The following is a 13422-nucleotide window of genomic DNA, read 5'->3' as shown; positions in this document are numbered from 1 at the left end:
CACTGATGCGACGAGCTTCGTAGACCGCACCATTTCGTACGCTCGTGTGTGAAGGCGTTTCTAGGCTCGATAAATTTGCACTCCTCCGGACGAAAGACGAAAGTATCTCGGATCGATAGACCGATCAGGGTACAATTGCTACGCCTTGAGGTCGCGGCAAGAACAATGCACACTCCACGCACACAGGATGCCGGTGTACAACTACCACAATTACCAACCATGTAGTGACCACCTCTTTCGCCTTATGACCGTATGAGATACAAATACATAAACACCTCCCAATTGCTCCCACCACTATCACAATCATCCCAACCTTCTCACACTCCCCTCCAACAACACGCTCCCTACTCCCCCTCCCACTCAAAATGAAGCTTTTCCCCATCCTATCCTCCACAGCTCTCTTCCTCAGTGGAGTGCACGCCATAGCGGCAGGACCATCCACACGAGAAGCCATAACCGACACCCTCCTCACCTTCTACCGCTCCCTCGACCTCAAAAGCGAATCCCTCCTCCGCTCAACAACCACCCCCGACCTCGTCTTCGACGGCACAGCCTTCGCCTCCATCGGGGTCGGCGCGCCAGATCCGATGGTCGGGCAAGTGAGTAGCCCATAATCACCTTTTCGTCTTCAAGACTTCAAACCTTGAAATAGTTTCAGACAAATTCCTGACTGACACGTGATCTATCAGGATGTTATTGCCCCGGCCCTCATAGCCTCCCTCCCGATGACCACATCGCACAATCTCGCCAACCTGCGCGTTGTCTTCCATCTTGAAGGTGCAAAGGCGAACGTCACAGCGTACGTGCTAGCGTACCATTATAAGCTTCTCTCCGAGCCGGCGGAGAGTACGAGCAATGTTTATCTGATGAGTAACTTTGTGGAGGGGCTTGCAAGGAGGGAGAGTGGGGTGTGGAAGCTGGAGAGGGTGAGGCTGGAGCCGTTCTTTCAGAGTGGGAATTTGGAGGTTATGGGGTTGGGAGCTTGAGGGGGAGTAGAGGGTGGAGGAATGGTTGGAGGAGCAGAGTGATTTGAGGGTGGGATATGAGGAGAGGGAGTTAGGAGAGGGAGTTAGGAGAGGGAGTTAGGAGAGGGAGTTAGGAGAGGGAGTTAGGAGAGGGAGTTAGGAGAGGGAGTTAGGAGAAGGTGTCTTGTGTGGTTGAGAGAGTAAAAGGGTTGAAGGGGAGGGAGGAAGGTACCTGCGCTGAGTGCGCAGCGCTAAGACAGGCGTAAATCACGGTGTTGGAACCGCAGTAGTATTCGATTGTAGTCTTCCATGCCATCTCGCCGATGAGCCCTATTGTTTTCATGTCAGGAAACAGTGAGGTACTCTTGTGTCGTAGTGATGATATTGAAGCTGAAGACATCCCTAGATCCTTTGGACGTAGTATCGCATATGAACTTAGACTCATCGCGCAAGGCATTAACTATGAGGCATTAATTAGCTTACACGTCAGCTTTAGTGGCAGCACAAAAATAGTGCTTTTTGGGGAACAACGGCCACTAGTTGGAGACTAAAGCTGTGCAACACTCCTTCACCCTTATTCACCATTGAATCACAAATACCGGGAATATGATTGTACAACTGGACATCATCATCATGGCTGGACATCCACAAGAGAAGGATGGATATCTGCTATAGGACGAGGCGAAACATAATCTCACTGCACTACGCACGTATCATCCACGTCCAGCCCGTCATCTTCACCCTCCCTCCTGCTTCTTCCCATCCTCGTGCCCATACCTGCATTCTTGAACGATGCAGTCACGGGACCCAAGTCTGTTTTCGACAATGCCCTTCGCACGCTGTCCGACGGTTTTCTGTTGTCCCCAAGAAAATGCTGAGATGGTGTAGACCCGTTGCTTACGTGCCGGCCTTGAGACCCAGGTCGAACGGTAAGAATCCCAAGTGCTACCAAAGCTGTGACGAGGAGAAGGAGGCCGATCTTCATCCAAGAGTCCAACAGTCTCATCGCCAGCATACCCATCTTCTCCTTCCATCTCAATGTAGGCAAGGCGGCTATGTTATGCTCCTTCTGTTCCATCGTCGGTATGCTGGCCAGGACTCAAGGCTCGTAAGGTGGCGGCGGTGTCTCGAACCTTTCTCCCTGCACAGCGAAGTACTCTCTCAGACTTGTCTGCGCTGTAGGCGAAGGTGGCGTGCTGCGGCTCTCGGAGTAGACGCTGATAGTGTCGATGTCCGAGACAGAAGGGCGTGCTTTAAGCAAGATGAGTGTGTAGCGGAAGATAGAGGGTGGTTTGGAGGAGGTGGTAGCGGTCGAAGAGGTGGAGGAGCCACGGTGGTGGTGGAAGACGGTAGGCATTACAAGGGTTGTCTTCGCGTAGTAGAGTGGCGTAGTTTTAGGTCGAAAGGCGGCGTTGTTTGTATGAATCTCGAATACTGATTGGGGAAGAAATGCGTTCGGCAGTTGGTGGCTGACTGTCGTATTGTCTGTTTCGTGTCTGTCTTTGTTCTCCGTCCAAAACTTATCCAAATATACGTATCAGCCAAAGATGTTAAGAGATATCGCTAATAGATGCCCGATGCACTGACTGCCCGCTCAGTTGGATTTCTCGTTAGATTATTCGCGTCCACGGACGTTGCTGTGTGATGCGCGTCCGATCGATAGCGGTGGATGTCTGAACGCGGAGATGATTGGGTGAAGACTTTTCTTTATACCGCGAAGGTGCACACCTACTCACTCTTGTTTCCTCATGCCTGCCCAACGCAGCTGCCATAGTCGCACAGACACTTCTGCATGCGGAAACAAAGGGTCGCGAGCGGAGGAGGTTGGTCATGGCCGCCGGGGATGTATGTCTAGCCTTATGAGGGGCTTCTGGAACTGACAGCTGTTAGACATTAATTGTCTCAGACATAAATGTTAGCTAGAGATGGGCTAGAGTGTCTATCCTTATGTATGGTAGCATGCAGGTACGCTGTGGAACGCCATATATGAGCCGAGGACGCGGGTCCGAAGCCAGACCGTTTGGACACGGGCTATTGTAGGTTTCATTCATGCGTGGACGTGAGACACATCGAGTAATCTGTCGTTACGAGGGATATCGCTGTCGCGGCTACCGTTCTCGTTCCGAGGGAAGCGACATCCGACGACAGTGAGCGGAGAAGGGAAAACCGCTCCTGATGCGGTGCGTACGATTGTGGCTAGAGAATCATCTTGCGGCCGGTGAGGCCGAGACAAAATCTCGCTGTGATGGAGGCGACAGTCCGATCGATGGTAGTCTCCTCGACTCGAGGTGATGGACAGAGCAAGTGACGTGAGCATCGATGTTCTGGAATGTGGTCGAACACTTCGCGGCATATCTGACGTAGCACAAGATCACTTCCCCCACATTGAGAATGGTATGCATCTGAGAGGCTACCAGTGGCTACCAGGATCATCAAGGGATCTGACAGTATACGGGAACATCGGGCAGGTAAGGGAGACCTCTTAGGAACCTGGTGGTCGGATCGAGGTTGATGGACGTCCACATGTAATTTCCGCAGAGGAATTGGCTATGGGGATATGACTCGTGTGCCGCAATCTGAGTGAAGGGATGGAAACCAGTTGCAGTGGTAGATGGATATCACCATGGGATCTGCATGCAAGCGTCGCAATGAACTGCCGGGAAGGTGTGCCGACCTAAAAATGTAATCATCAGTTGTACTTTGCAATGAAGAAGCTTTGCAGGATACTGCGAGCGAAGATATGCCTGGCATAAAGATAAGTAAATACAGTAAACAAAATCTATCAAAATCCAAGAAGCCAACGCATCGATCGTAAAATATGTGCAATTTACCCAAACCATCCATACATTTTCAGCCACCGAAAGAGAGAGACAAGCACAAAATAAACCGGTTTATACCATCACCAAACTCAAGTCCCTTGCACCTTTTCCTCTTAGTTTCCATCACGGTACAGATTGTACATATAATGCATCCTCTCTTTCTGCAACTGCGTGAACCCCTCGTAACAAGCATCCGTACTATAATCCATATAGTTGTGAATCGGATCATACGTATCACTTCCCTTTTGATTCGGACACGTCTGCTTCTTCGGATCCGTGGGACATCCATCCGTACTCTCTTTCTCATACGGCGTATCGTCGATGTAATCACCTGGTCCATCGCAGGCGTTGCCCTCAAAGGTATGTAGGAGGCCCATCCAGTGCCCGGTCTCGTGCACGGCAGTCATGCCAGAGTTGTACCCGTCCATGGCGCCATCAGGCATGGTGTTTGCATTGACATTGCAGCCGTCGCTGTAGTAGACTGTGGGGTCAGATTTGCCGTTCGCGACGTTCGAGGGGAGACTGCAACGGCCGAGGACGCCGCCACTGAGGTCCGTCTGGAAGTAGAGGTTGAGCGTGCGGTAGGTGCCCTGGCGGAGTGCCTTCTTCATCGCGGTGTCGTCATCTGTTGCGCCAACAGCCCACTTGTCGTTCTGGGTCCACGTGACGTTGATCAAATTGAAGGAGATACCGTAGTCTTTGTATGCTTTGTTGAGCGCGTCGATTTGGGCTTGAGGCATGTCGTTCGAGATGTCATCTTTGCTGGCAGGTGTGGCCACAATGTGGAAGACGGCGTCGACGCTGATGGCGGTGTTGTTGTCTTTTGCGCGGGCCAGGAGCTCGTTGCGCTTAGCCCGCTGCGCAGGACTGCCACCGTTGTTGCCGCCTTCGTGCAGACCTTTGATGGTATTCAAAAAGTGCTCATCAGCGTGCTGAGTGTTGGTGCCGCAGTCGAATGGTTTGGGGCGCGGAGGTGCATTTCCTGCTGCCCCGGCTAGCAGTCCGAGCCCCAGGGAGGCAAGGAGGATGGATTTGAACATGACGAAGCTGGAACCCCCACTATTTGACTGGCTCTGTAGTATCGAATTCCAAATGTCGTCGGATTGAAGCTGTTGTCGAGGCTTGTTTGTTGTGCCCGTGTTGCGAAGTGGTGATCGTGATGTTTGTCCTGGGCATTCTTGCGCAGCTTATATCCTCCTTTTCACTGTGTTCTGGATTCCGGAGTCTCACAATATCCATCTAGGCATATTTCGTCCACCGTCTGGGCGTCTGGCTGGGTCAATAACGTGGACGGAAGCGGGGACAATTGTCTCATGCACCGCCACAACGTTGACAGGCCGAATGTCTTGGGCGGAGTTAGCGGTCAGACAAGTCTGCGAACCATGTGAGCGATTCAATGCAATGATTTCATTCGAGCGATGCATATAGATGCGAATCGATTGGTCGCTGATGTACGCCTTAACTCCAGACACGCAGACCATTGTGGTACAAATACACATCCCGATACCCCGGCCCCATGATTGCGACTCAATTGCAAAAGGAAAAGAAAAGCATCGTATCGGAGATGATTCAGACCACGTAGCTACATTAGGAAGGACGTCCGTGAGGATCATGCACCTTCACCCGGGTGAGCGCGACCGGTCGTTGTTGCGGTGCTCGGCTGATCGTTATTCCAGGACAGGTACGTATGGTCGCCGAGTTTCCTATTGCCACAATTAGCCCGCATCTCTTTTGCACTCGAATATCTCGGCGCCTTACCTTGGCTTAACTAGATGCGTAAGAGTGAAGATGGTGCCGAGCAGTATGCAGAGACCGCCCACAACTACGTAAGCGATGCCGAGGAAGGAGTTTCTGCCACCGACGACTGTGCGGGTCGAGAAGAGGACTTCCTTTTTTCCGCCGTACTTGGTGGCTGGGAACCCTGCGATTATGAGTCAACTATGAAGTTCAGATGGGAATAATGCGATGCGTACGGTCATAGATCTGCAGCCGGTATGTACCAGTCTTCAAAACGTCATCATCGTTCCTCCCAGCTAGCTTGCTAAAGGTAGGTAGACCGGCTGTTCTCATCCATACTTGGAATGCCCCCCACGTGTGAAGATTAGGTAGAGTTGTCGAATCGTAGCCATCCTCGGGGTATTGATCTGCCCAATTGGGTGGAGGAACCACATCAGTGGGCTTGTACTTGGTCTCTCCGTAGAGATCGCCTTCGGAGCTCCATGAGATGCCGTTCTGGGTAAGGTTGTAAGTTTTGTATTCTTCAACATTCAATGCAGTCAAGTTGCCGTAGGTGTCGTTGAACATTGAGTTTGCGATCAGTCCACAGGGATAGTAAGGACGACCGTCCGGAGCGACATCAAGCGGGTCACATTCCCCGGATTTTATCTGTGCTCCGGTTTTGGCGTCCCCCTTCAGTTGATCAACATCGAAACTCTTGACATAGCGACGGTGGTTCTGGTAGAAGTTGTTCAGGCGGTAGTAAAAGTATATGGGGCCCTTGATGTCCTCTGGTACGTTGAACTCGAGTACGCAGACGTTCGCATTCTCCTCCTTTCCGGATTCCCACTTGTACGTATCTTTCGCGCGTGCCCACTGTGGCTTGGACTTCATATCCTTTTTGAAGGTCTGCGAAACAAGATTGGACGGCATATCTTTCAATGGCGAATCCGAACCGATGGGAAGTGTCGTGTTAGGCGCCTCCGTCGCACAGTTGGTGTAATCGAGCGCGATCTCTTGGACCTGGCGGGGTGTCAGCCTACCGTTTCATCCCATAGCCTCACAAAGCGCATACCTGAGAGCTCGCATATAAGAGCAGTCCACCGATGGGCGCGAATATGATGCCGACAATGAAGAAAATGGGAAGGACAGTCTTCGGGGTGAGGATAGGTCTACGGTAGCCTGTCAGCCAATACTCCTCACTTCACACCCTTCAACACCAGGAGCGCCAACATACTGCCATGCTTTCAATCGCTGCTGCCTGAACGCGGTATCTGCATCTTCATCAGCATCCTCTGTCCTTGCGCATCGGCCCGTCGCTGCTCACTCGGGGGTCGTCTGCTCTTTGTCTTCTTTGCCGTCTCATTATTGGGGTCCTGGCTCGATATCGAGTCGGTATGCTCGACCTGCTGCGTCTGCGACATAATGGGCGATCCGCGCTGATCCGCAGCGTGGGCGAGAGAGTGACTGAGGTTGCGGTTGGGGATGTTCGTCGTTGAACGCTGCAGCTGTTCGCGCGGAAGTTAGCTTGGCCGGGGTTGCGCGCCTCGCTCCCGCCAAATTTAGACCGACCAGCCGCTGAGTCGCTGACCCGCGCCACCTTCTGTGCGTTAACATTCCCGAATTTAGGGTTCAGGCTACGTATGTATGCTACATGCACCTAGAAGAGACCAGAAGAAACCAATGATCGTACAGCGTGTAGAACTGCACTGTTCTATTGATGAATTACAGAGCAATTACAAACTGTTTTGGCAACCATCTGCTGTCCATTAGGGGTTGGATGTAAACTGCCAATCGATGCCACATTCACTCATTATGAGTAATACGGGCTTAAGAGTGAAAGTAGTTCACAATTCGCGCAATGGCGACAACACTCAATTCTGCGTCTAAAGCTACGGAACAACACGAGTATCCAAGATGAAGACCGCTAGCCACCCTCCAAGGGGAGCAAAACAAAGAAAGAGACACATAAGTCTGTGGTGTAAGGGGGGTATCAGCATAAAGCATAAAAAGGAAACGATGGAGCGGCGTGATCAGTCTGACGCCGCAGTGATAATGGAGATTCCCAAACCCAACCGAGGGCACCAGCCCATACATGCAATATGCCTAACCCAAGAAAGTGAACGCCTATCGTTCGTAGATCATAACGAGAGTGGGGATGCATCCGCCGTCCCCATGCCCTAAGTAGAGTCGAAGAAAATCAAAAGAAATCCGTTAACGCCATCCGTGTCCGTGGCTGTGAGCCACACAATGTGAGTCGTAACTTGTGAGCAACCAAGTTGGTTGATGAGTTTGAAGTCAATTTGTGTCGTGTCGAGAAGATTGTGAATGCGCATGCCCATGTCCCAGAATGTTTAGATGTGGTGGACGAAATACTTGGGGTCAAACCAGCCAACCTTGTCGTAAACCGCCCAAAGCTTGGAGGCCTTGTTCACGTCAATCTTGCACGCCTGCTGAGCGTCAGTCTTGCGGAACTCCTTGCCAATCTTCAAGGCGTCGATGCGGGCTTGGAAAATGCGACGCTTGCTGCAAAGGTAGGTGGCGCAAGACAGGCGAAGTGTGCCAGCCAAAGGGACCTCAGCCTCGTGCAGCAGGTGACGGTCGGGATCGTCATGAAGCTTGAGAGCTGAGCCCTTCCACTCAGTTTTGAGTGCACTGCTGTTGCCTGCGCCGAGTGTGCTGAGAGGTGGTGAGTAATCCGGAAGCGAGTTGTAGTCGGTGTCATCGCGTGTTCCAGCCGGTCGTGCAGGCTTCGGTGAGGCTGAGCTGGGACCGGCCTCGGAGAAGGAGTCATAGACCTGGGTCCTGGGAGTGCGTTTCTGGATTCGTGGAGTCCGTGGAGAACGAGGGAGGCGCGGGATGCCAACCTTTGGCAGTTTGGCTTGAGACCTCGATGAAGGTGCAGGTGCCAGTTTCTTCAGCGGCTCCCTCTTGTGCACGCCGGCCCTCTTCTGACTAATCTCCCGGTCAAACTTCCGCTCTTGCAGGAACCAAGCGCGGGGGTTCTTGTGGTATAGGTCGTGGACATTGGAGACAAAGGTGACGGCGAGTTCGTAGTCTTCGCGGGCGGGCTTGCTCTTGAGAGCAGCAAAGTCGGCGGAGTTCATGTGCTTCGTGATGAGGTCTTGAGAGGCAGGGTCTACCTGCTCTTGGGGGAACAGTGGCTCGTCGGCGGCGATTGAGCTGCCAGACTCGCTGCGGCGGAAAAGCAGCGGGTCCCGCACATGATCCACGTCCATTCTGTCCATATTCTCTTTCTGTACGCAAGACTCGTAAGGCGAAATTGGTGGAGAAGCCAGGGCGTAGGTGGCGGTGGTGTCGCGCTTTGTGAAGGGATCCTCTGGTGTCCAGGGAAGGATTGAAGGCTTGGATTGCTGCGATGCCATAGAGGCGAAGGAGCCAAACGACGTGGCTGGAATTGACTGTGCGACGGAGCCAAATGACTCGGAGCGCTTCATCTCTGGTGGCGAGAGGAGCGAGGAAACGGGGATCTGTTGCGAAGGCACCCTCTGGTGTGAACTGTTTGCCATGGCAGATTCAATGGGTGGACTGCAGGTGAATTGAGTTGCGAATTGGTTTGTAGCAATGCAAGCGGGCGGCCGCCTGGATATATGTGTCTAGGCAGCAATCGCAGTGTGGGTGTTGGGACTCAATCGCCGGTGCGGACGGTGATTAGAAGGTGGGAAGCGGGCGGTGGCGACTTGGTACGGCCAGCGCTTTATAAGGCAGCGGCCCAGTCAGACTTGGAAGGCTGCGGAACGAGACAATGGGCGGACGAAACACGCTGCAAGACACCAGGCGGAGTTATCAGGAGTGCGAAAGGCGGCTGGAAGAAGGGGACGAGCAGGTTTATGAATGAAAGAGGGCGCTCCAGGCGGCAGTCAAAGGACGTGTGGGCGACAAAGCGGTAGCGCAACTGAAACCAGGGCACACACTTGCACAGGGTGGCAGCTGGCGCAGCGTCCCGTCGTCGCAGTCGCCCATCAGCTGGCCTCCCGGCCGCGCAGGCTGAACAATCACTGGTGAATCGAACGGGGGAGAATGATGTGGACGCGACTGCCACGGCCGCCGAAAGCGCCTTAGCGGGCGGCGCTACTGGAGGGCAGGCGCGCAGGGCACAGGGCACACCTTCCCGAACCGACGCATTCACTCTATCGCTCCCTTCTTGTACAGACTCCAGAGCTACACGACCGCATTGGCGACTCAATTGCGAGCAATGCAGCGCAATGCGGACGCCCTGCTGCTGTCGCAGAGCCATTGGGCGCCCGCGCCCGCTCTCCAGTCCGCAGAGCCACGTTGCTACCTAACCGCGAGGCTACGTGCCTCGCCCAAGGCGCCGTCATCTCTGCATCCCAGATCCCTCTTGTCCCCTCTTCGACGGTGGACCCCAGGACACCGCCTTCGTCATCTCTGTGCCTGACCTGCCCGCCGCAGCCTCCCGCCGGACCTTTGCAATGAATTGCTCCATCCTCCCTCTCCTACCACGGACGGAAGCGGACATTAGCGGACGTGTGATCACTAACTGTACGGACTCCTGACACCTCCTTCGCAACAGCCCGGATTAGCCGCCACCTCGCTCATTGCTCACCTCCCAGGCAGAGCAGCCTGGGTCTCGTGATGCCTGGCGCTCGCAGCCATGGCCCAAGCCACGCGGCGGGTCCTGAAGGGGAGTCACACCCAAGGCGAGTACACGGCGAGCCAGAGATTGATACCCTGGTCGCTCGCCCCCAATGAGCGCGCCGCATCCGCTGAACCTCTGCCCTTGACCCTCGCTGCAAAACATGCCGTGCAGCGGGAGCGACGCTGTCTGCAGCAGGGCCGGTCGCATTGGTTCCTTGCTGCCAATTGCCGTCTGACGCTCGCCGGACTGTGCCATTGAGGGCTGCGCGCTCGTGGGCGCTCAATTGGCATGTGATGGCGGCGACAAGTCTCAGCTGGACGGCGCGACGTTCTGCGGATGACCAGCCAGGCGGTCCCGTGAGTCATGCCCTGGCCGTACGAGCCACCTGAAGGCACCACGCGGTGCGCTCGCCACACCATCTCGCCGTGATGGTGGTGGAGGGGTAGCGGGGTGTGTGTGTCTTATCGTTATCGCGGCCCTGCGCGTGCACCCGCCATCAGAGTGTGGGGTCGATTGATGAATGCAGGGATGCTATTTCAGTCTAATTCTAGGCGCCTGTTCGCTGCGTGCCCAACGCCGCCGCTTACCGAGCCCATGCGAGATGTCGTCTTTGTTTTGCCCACGCGCTCTGCCATATGGAATTGGAATTGGCATTGGGCGAGGAATAGCGTCAATTCAGTCTCACCGATGTGGACAAGCCTTCAATTACTCTCCCATTGTCTTTGCGAAGCTGACTGTGCCGTCGGACTTCAAGTGCTCTCCATCCCGCACCCCTCACTCAATCTTCCGTAACCCCAATATGCGCTCCTTCGCGTCGCGTCTGTCTACTGCCGAGACCCCCCAGACTCTTTGTCAACATTGATCGTCGATGCAATCCACCAATGCCGAACGCCTGACACCTTCAGTCTGTCTCAATACGGGCATCAACTCGATACCCGTACTGTATCATGCAGTGAACCATTGACCAATGGCAGCCAGGCCTACCTTGCCCTCAACAGGCAAGTACCGCTGCTCTTTGACGGACCCGACCGACTCGTGCCCAAAGTGGGGTGGTCTAGAGAACCATAGCAATTGCGCTTCTTCAAAGCGGTGTGCTAGAAGCTAGGCTCCGGCTCCACCACAGAAGAACAACGGCCTGCAAGTCCAAGCGGCTAGAAGTATGACTAGACCAAGCTGAAGGATTCTCGGATAGATTCGAGCCGCTTTTGAGTATCTCACTCACTGCAAACTGCAATTGAAACGTGTCCTTGAATCCAGTCACTGATCTGGTACAGAGCTATGCTAGGCGTTGGCCAGGGCTGCTTCTACAACATACCCCTGCCGAAGGGTACCTTCAGAGGCACAACGATATGCACGTTATGCAATCGCACTGCCCACACGAGTAATGGGACAGCACGCTATGTTTTACGCAAAGAAAATTGACATTGTCTGGTTCAAACCACTTTAGTAGGCTCTCAGATGTCCGAGGTGGACCATTCGTGCGGATACGATTCCGCCTTCGGCCCTACATGTTTTGACTATCCTCGGTGACCGGCAGGCGATACCCCCATGACGCAATTGTATGCTATCTAGCAAAGTCGAGGACGCAATTGCTAGGCAGACCTACGTGACGCACATGACGAGATAGTGTGCTCGTGTTGCGAATGGAGACCTTTGTGACAATCCGGCTCGGAACGCCACACGGGCTTGACCGAACCACAGAACGACCAAAGTAGTCGCCCAGCCTTCGCATATCCAGAAGCAGGATTACACTGCAATGCTCACGCCTGGAACTTGTACCAGACAGTACGTCACGATACAGCCTGCTCAATTACAATTTCACTTCACACAATCATCGTGTCAACATGCCTCCGTCCCTGTTTCCGTCCTAGCGCTCGACGTCAAGATCGAAACGTGGGAGATCTACCGGGCGATCGCAGCATCACGTGCCCGCGCATTGGCCTCACCGCGTGTACGCTAACTCGTACCTTTTGCGTCCCCGCAAACCTGGGGAACTTTATTCCAACCGTCCCGTCGCGGGCCGTCGCCATGCGAATTCGTCCATCGTGAATCCCATCGCCAGCTTCGACGTCGAGCGGCAATATGCGGAGGGAGGAAGCATGTCTGCATACCAGCTTCAGTCGTCTCGCAGATTTGTGACGCAGCTCTTCGACGCACTCGGCGTGCATGCCGGTGGCGAGCACGACGCCGCCGTGGCACGGAACAAGAATCCCCTCGAAGGTGCGGGTAGCGAGGCGAAAAAGCAGATGTTGGCATTGCACGTTGCATTCCCCAACGAGCTGCTGCCTGCGCTGGACCTCCTCGACCGGTCACTAGTGACACGATTCCACATCCGCCGCGACACTCAGGATCAAGCGGAAGGAGCTGCGCCCCAGGACATACGTGGACACGTCGAAGCCCGCCCTGCAGGAACAGCAGGCAACAACGATAACGAACACATCACCGCCGGCCCGCACCCGCATGCAAGGCCGGCCCACGGACTCGGTCGGCCAGCCTCATCCGACGCCGAAATGCGCGAGGCGCCACCCCCGGGTGTACCGGACGATGAAGGAAGAAGCATGCTGCACCATGCGCGGAACGAGGCGCTGGACACGGTGTACTACGTTCGCTCCGCGCAGCAGCGCTCCTCCCGCTATAGCACCTCCTTCGACACGCTCACGTCCTACGAGGTCCGCCTCCGCGCGTGGAACTGCTCCTGTCCTGCGTTCGCGTTCTCCGCTTTTCCGCCTGTGCATCCCGAGCCGTCTGTGCCTATGTACGAACCGGGTCCTGGTAGACAAGCGGAGGGGGATGAATGGAGTTTTGGGGGAGCGAGCCTGGCGGACGGTATACCGCCGGTGTGTAAGCATTTGCTTGCTTGTGTGCTGGCGGAAAGGTGCGAGGGGCTGTTTGGGGGATGCGTGGAGGAGAGGGTAGTTGGCGTGGAGGAAGCTGCTGGGTGGGCGGCTGGATGGGGAGATTGAACGTATACACGATCCATGTGGCATATTGGGGTGTATGAATGTTTGAAGAGAAGCGGAGATACATGCAGGTGAGGATATAGCTGCATTGATACCCAGCCGGACGCAGCACGGCTCAGGGAAAGAAGTAAATGATACCTTTCACTTTCACCATCACTTTATGTTCACGTTCACTTTCACATGAATATCAGCATGACCTGGGGATGAAGATCATTCACATCATGTCGATTCTCTATCATGCCATTATGCCGCGACGCGGGCAAATGCAACCCATCTTTCCGTGAATGGGGCAGCCAGGATGGTGGTATAATACACTCCTATGCGCACATGCAATCTCCAAA

At 54.4% G+C, this 13422-nt stretch overlaps 5 protein-coding genes across 5 annotated transcripts; 2 read left to right on the top strand and 3 right to left on the bottom strand.

Annotated features, from left to right (window-relative positions):
- Nucleotides 1-365: 365 nt before the first annotated feature.
- N0V89_010043 (uncharacterized protein) lies at nucleotides 366-986 on the top strand (the record flags this gene model as incomplete). The annotated part of the gene is made up of 2 exons (XM_056218788.1): nucleotides 366-599; nucleotides 690-986. The coding sequence occupies 2 exons, from the start codon at nucleotides 366-368 to the stop codon at nucleotides 984-986; spliced, it is 531 nt and encodes a 176-aa protein (XP_056068053.1).
- A 2911-nt stretch (nucleotides 987-3897) lies between these two features.
- On the bottom strand, nucleotides 3898-5023 carry N0V89_010042 (uncharacterized protein; the record flags this gene model as incomplete). Its single annotated transcript, XM_056218787.1, has 2 exons — nucleotides 3898-4857; nucleotides 5015-5023. The coding sequence occupies 2 exons, from the start codon at nucleotides 5021-5023 to the stop codon at nucleotides 3898-3900; spliced, it is 969 nt and encodes a 322-aa protein (XP_056068052.1).
- A 515-nt stretch (nucleotides 5024-5538) lies between these two features.
- LEM3 (alkylphosphocholine resistance protein lem3) lies at nucleotides 5539-6924 on the bottom strand (the record flags this gene model as incomplete). The annotated part of the gene is made up of 5 exons (XM_056218786.1): nucleotides 5539-5705; nucleotides 5758-6523; nucleotides 6576-6672; nucleotides 6738-6774; nucleotides 6828-6924. 5 exons carry the CDS (start codon nucleotides 6922-6924, stop codon nucleotides 5539-5541), a joined length of 1164 nt encoding a protein of 387 aa, XP_056068051.1.
- A 930-nt stretch (nucleotides 6925-7854) lies between these two features.
- Nucleotides 7855-9030, bottom strand: N0V89_010040 (uncharacterized protein; the record flags this gene model as incomplete). Its single annotated transcript, XM_056218785.1, has 1 exon — nucleotides 7855-9030. The coding sequence occupies one exon, from the start codon at nucleotides 9028-9030 to the stop codon at nucleotides 7855-7857; it is 1176 nt and encodes a 391-aa protein (XP_056068050.1).
- Nucleotides 9031-11965: 2935 nt separating this feature from the next.
- Nucleotides 11966-13084, top strand: N0V89_010039 (uncharacterized protein; the record flags this gene model as incomplete). The annotated part of the gene is made up of 2 exons (XM_056218784.1): nucleotides 11966-11973; nucleotides 12184-13084. 2 exons carry the CDS (start codon nucleotides 11966-11968, stop codon nucleotides 13082-13084), a joined length of 909 nt encoding a protein of 302 aa, XP_056068049.1.
- Between the last annotated feature and the right edge of the window lie 338 nt (nucleotides 13085-13422).

The sequence above is a fragment of the Didymosphaeria variabile genome (genome assembly GCF_027946475.1).
Source record: "Didymosphaeria variabile strain IMI 356815 chromosome Unknown scaffold_7, whole genome shotgun sequence".
Classification (NCBI taxonomy): domain Eukaryota; kingdom Fungi; phylum Ascomycota; class Dothideomycetes; order Pleosporales; family Didymosphaeriaceae; genus Didymosphaeria; species Didymosphaeria variabile.
The sequence above is the reverse complement of the archived record's forward strand: the minus strand, read 5'-3'. Positions and strand labels throughout refer to the sequence as shown.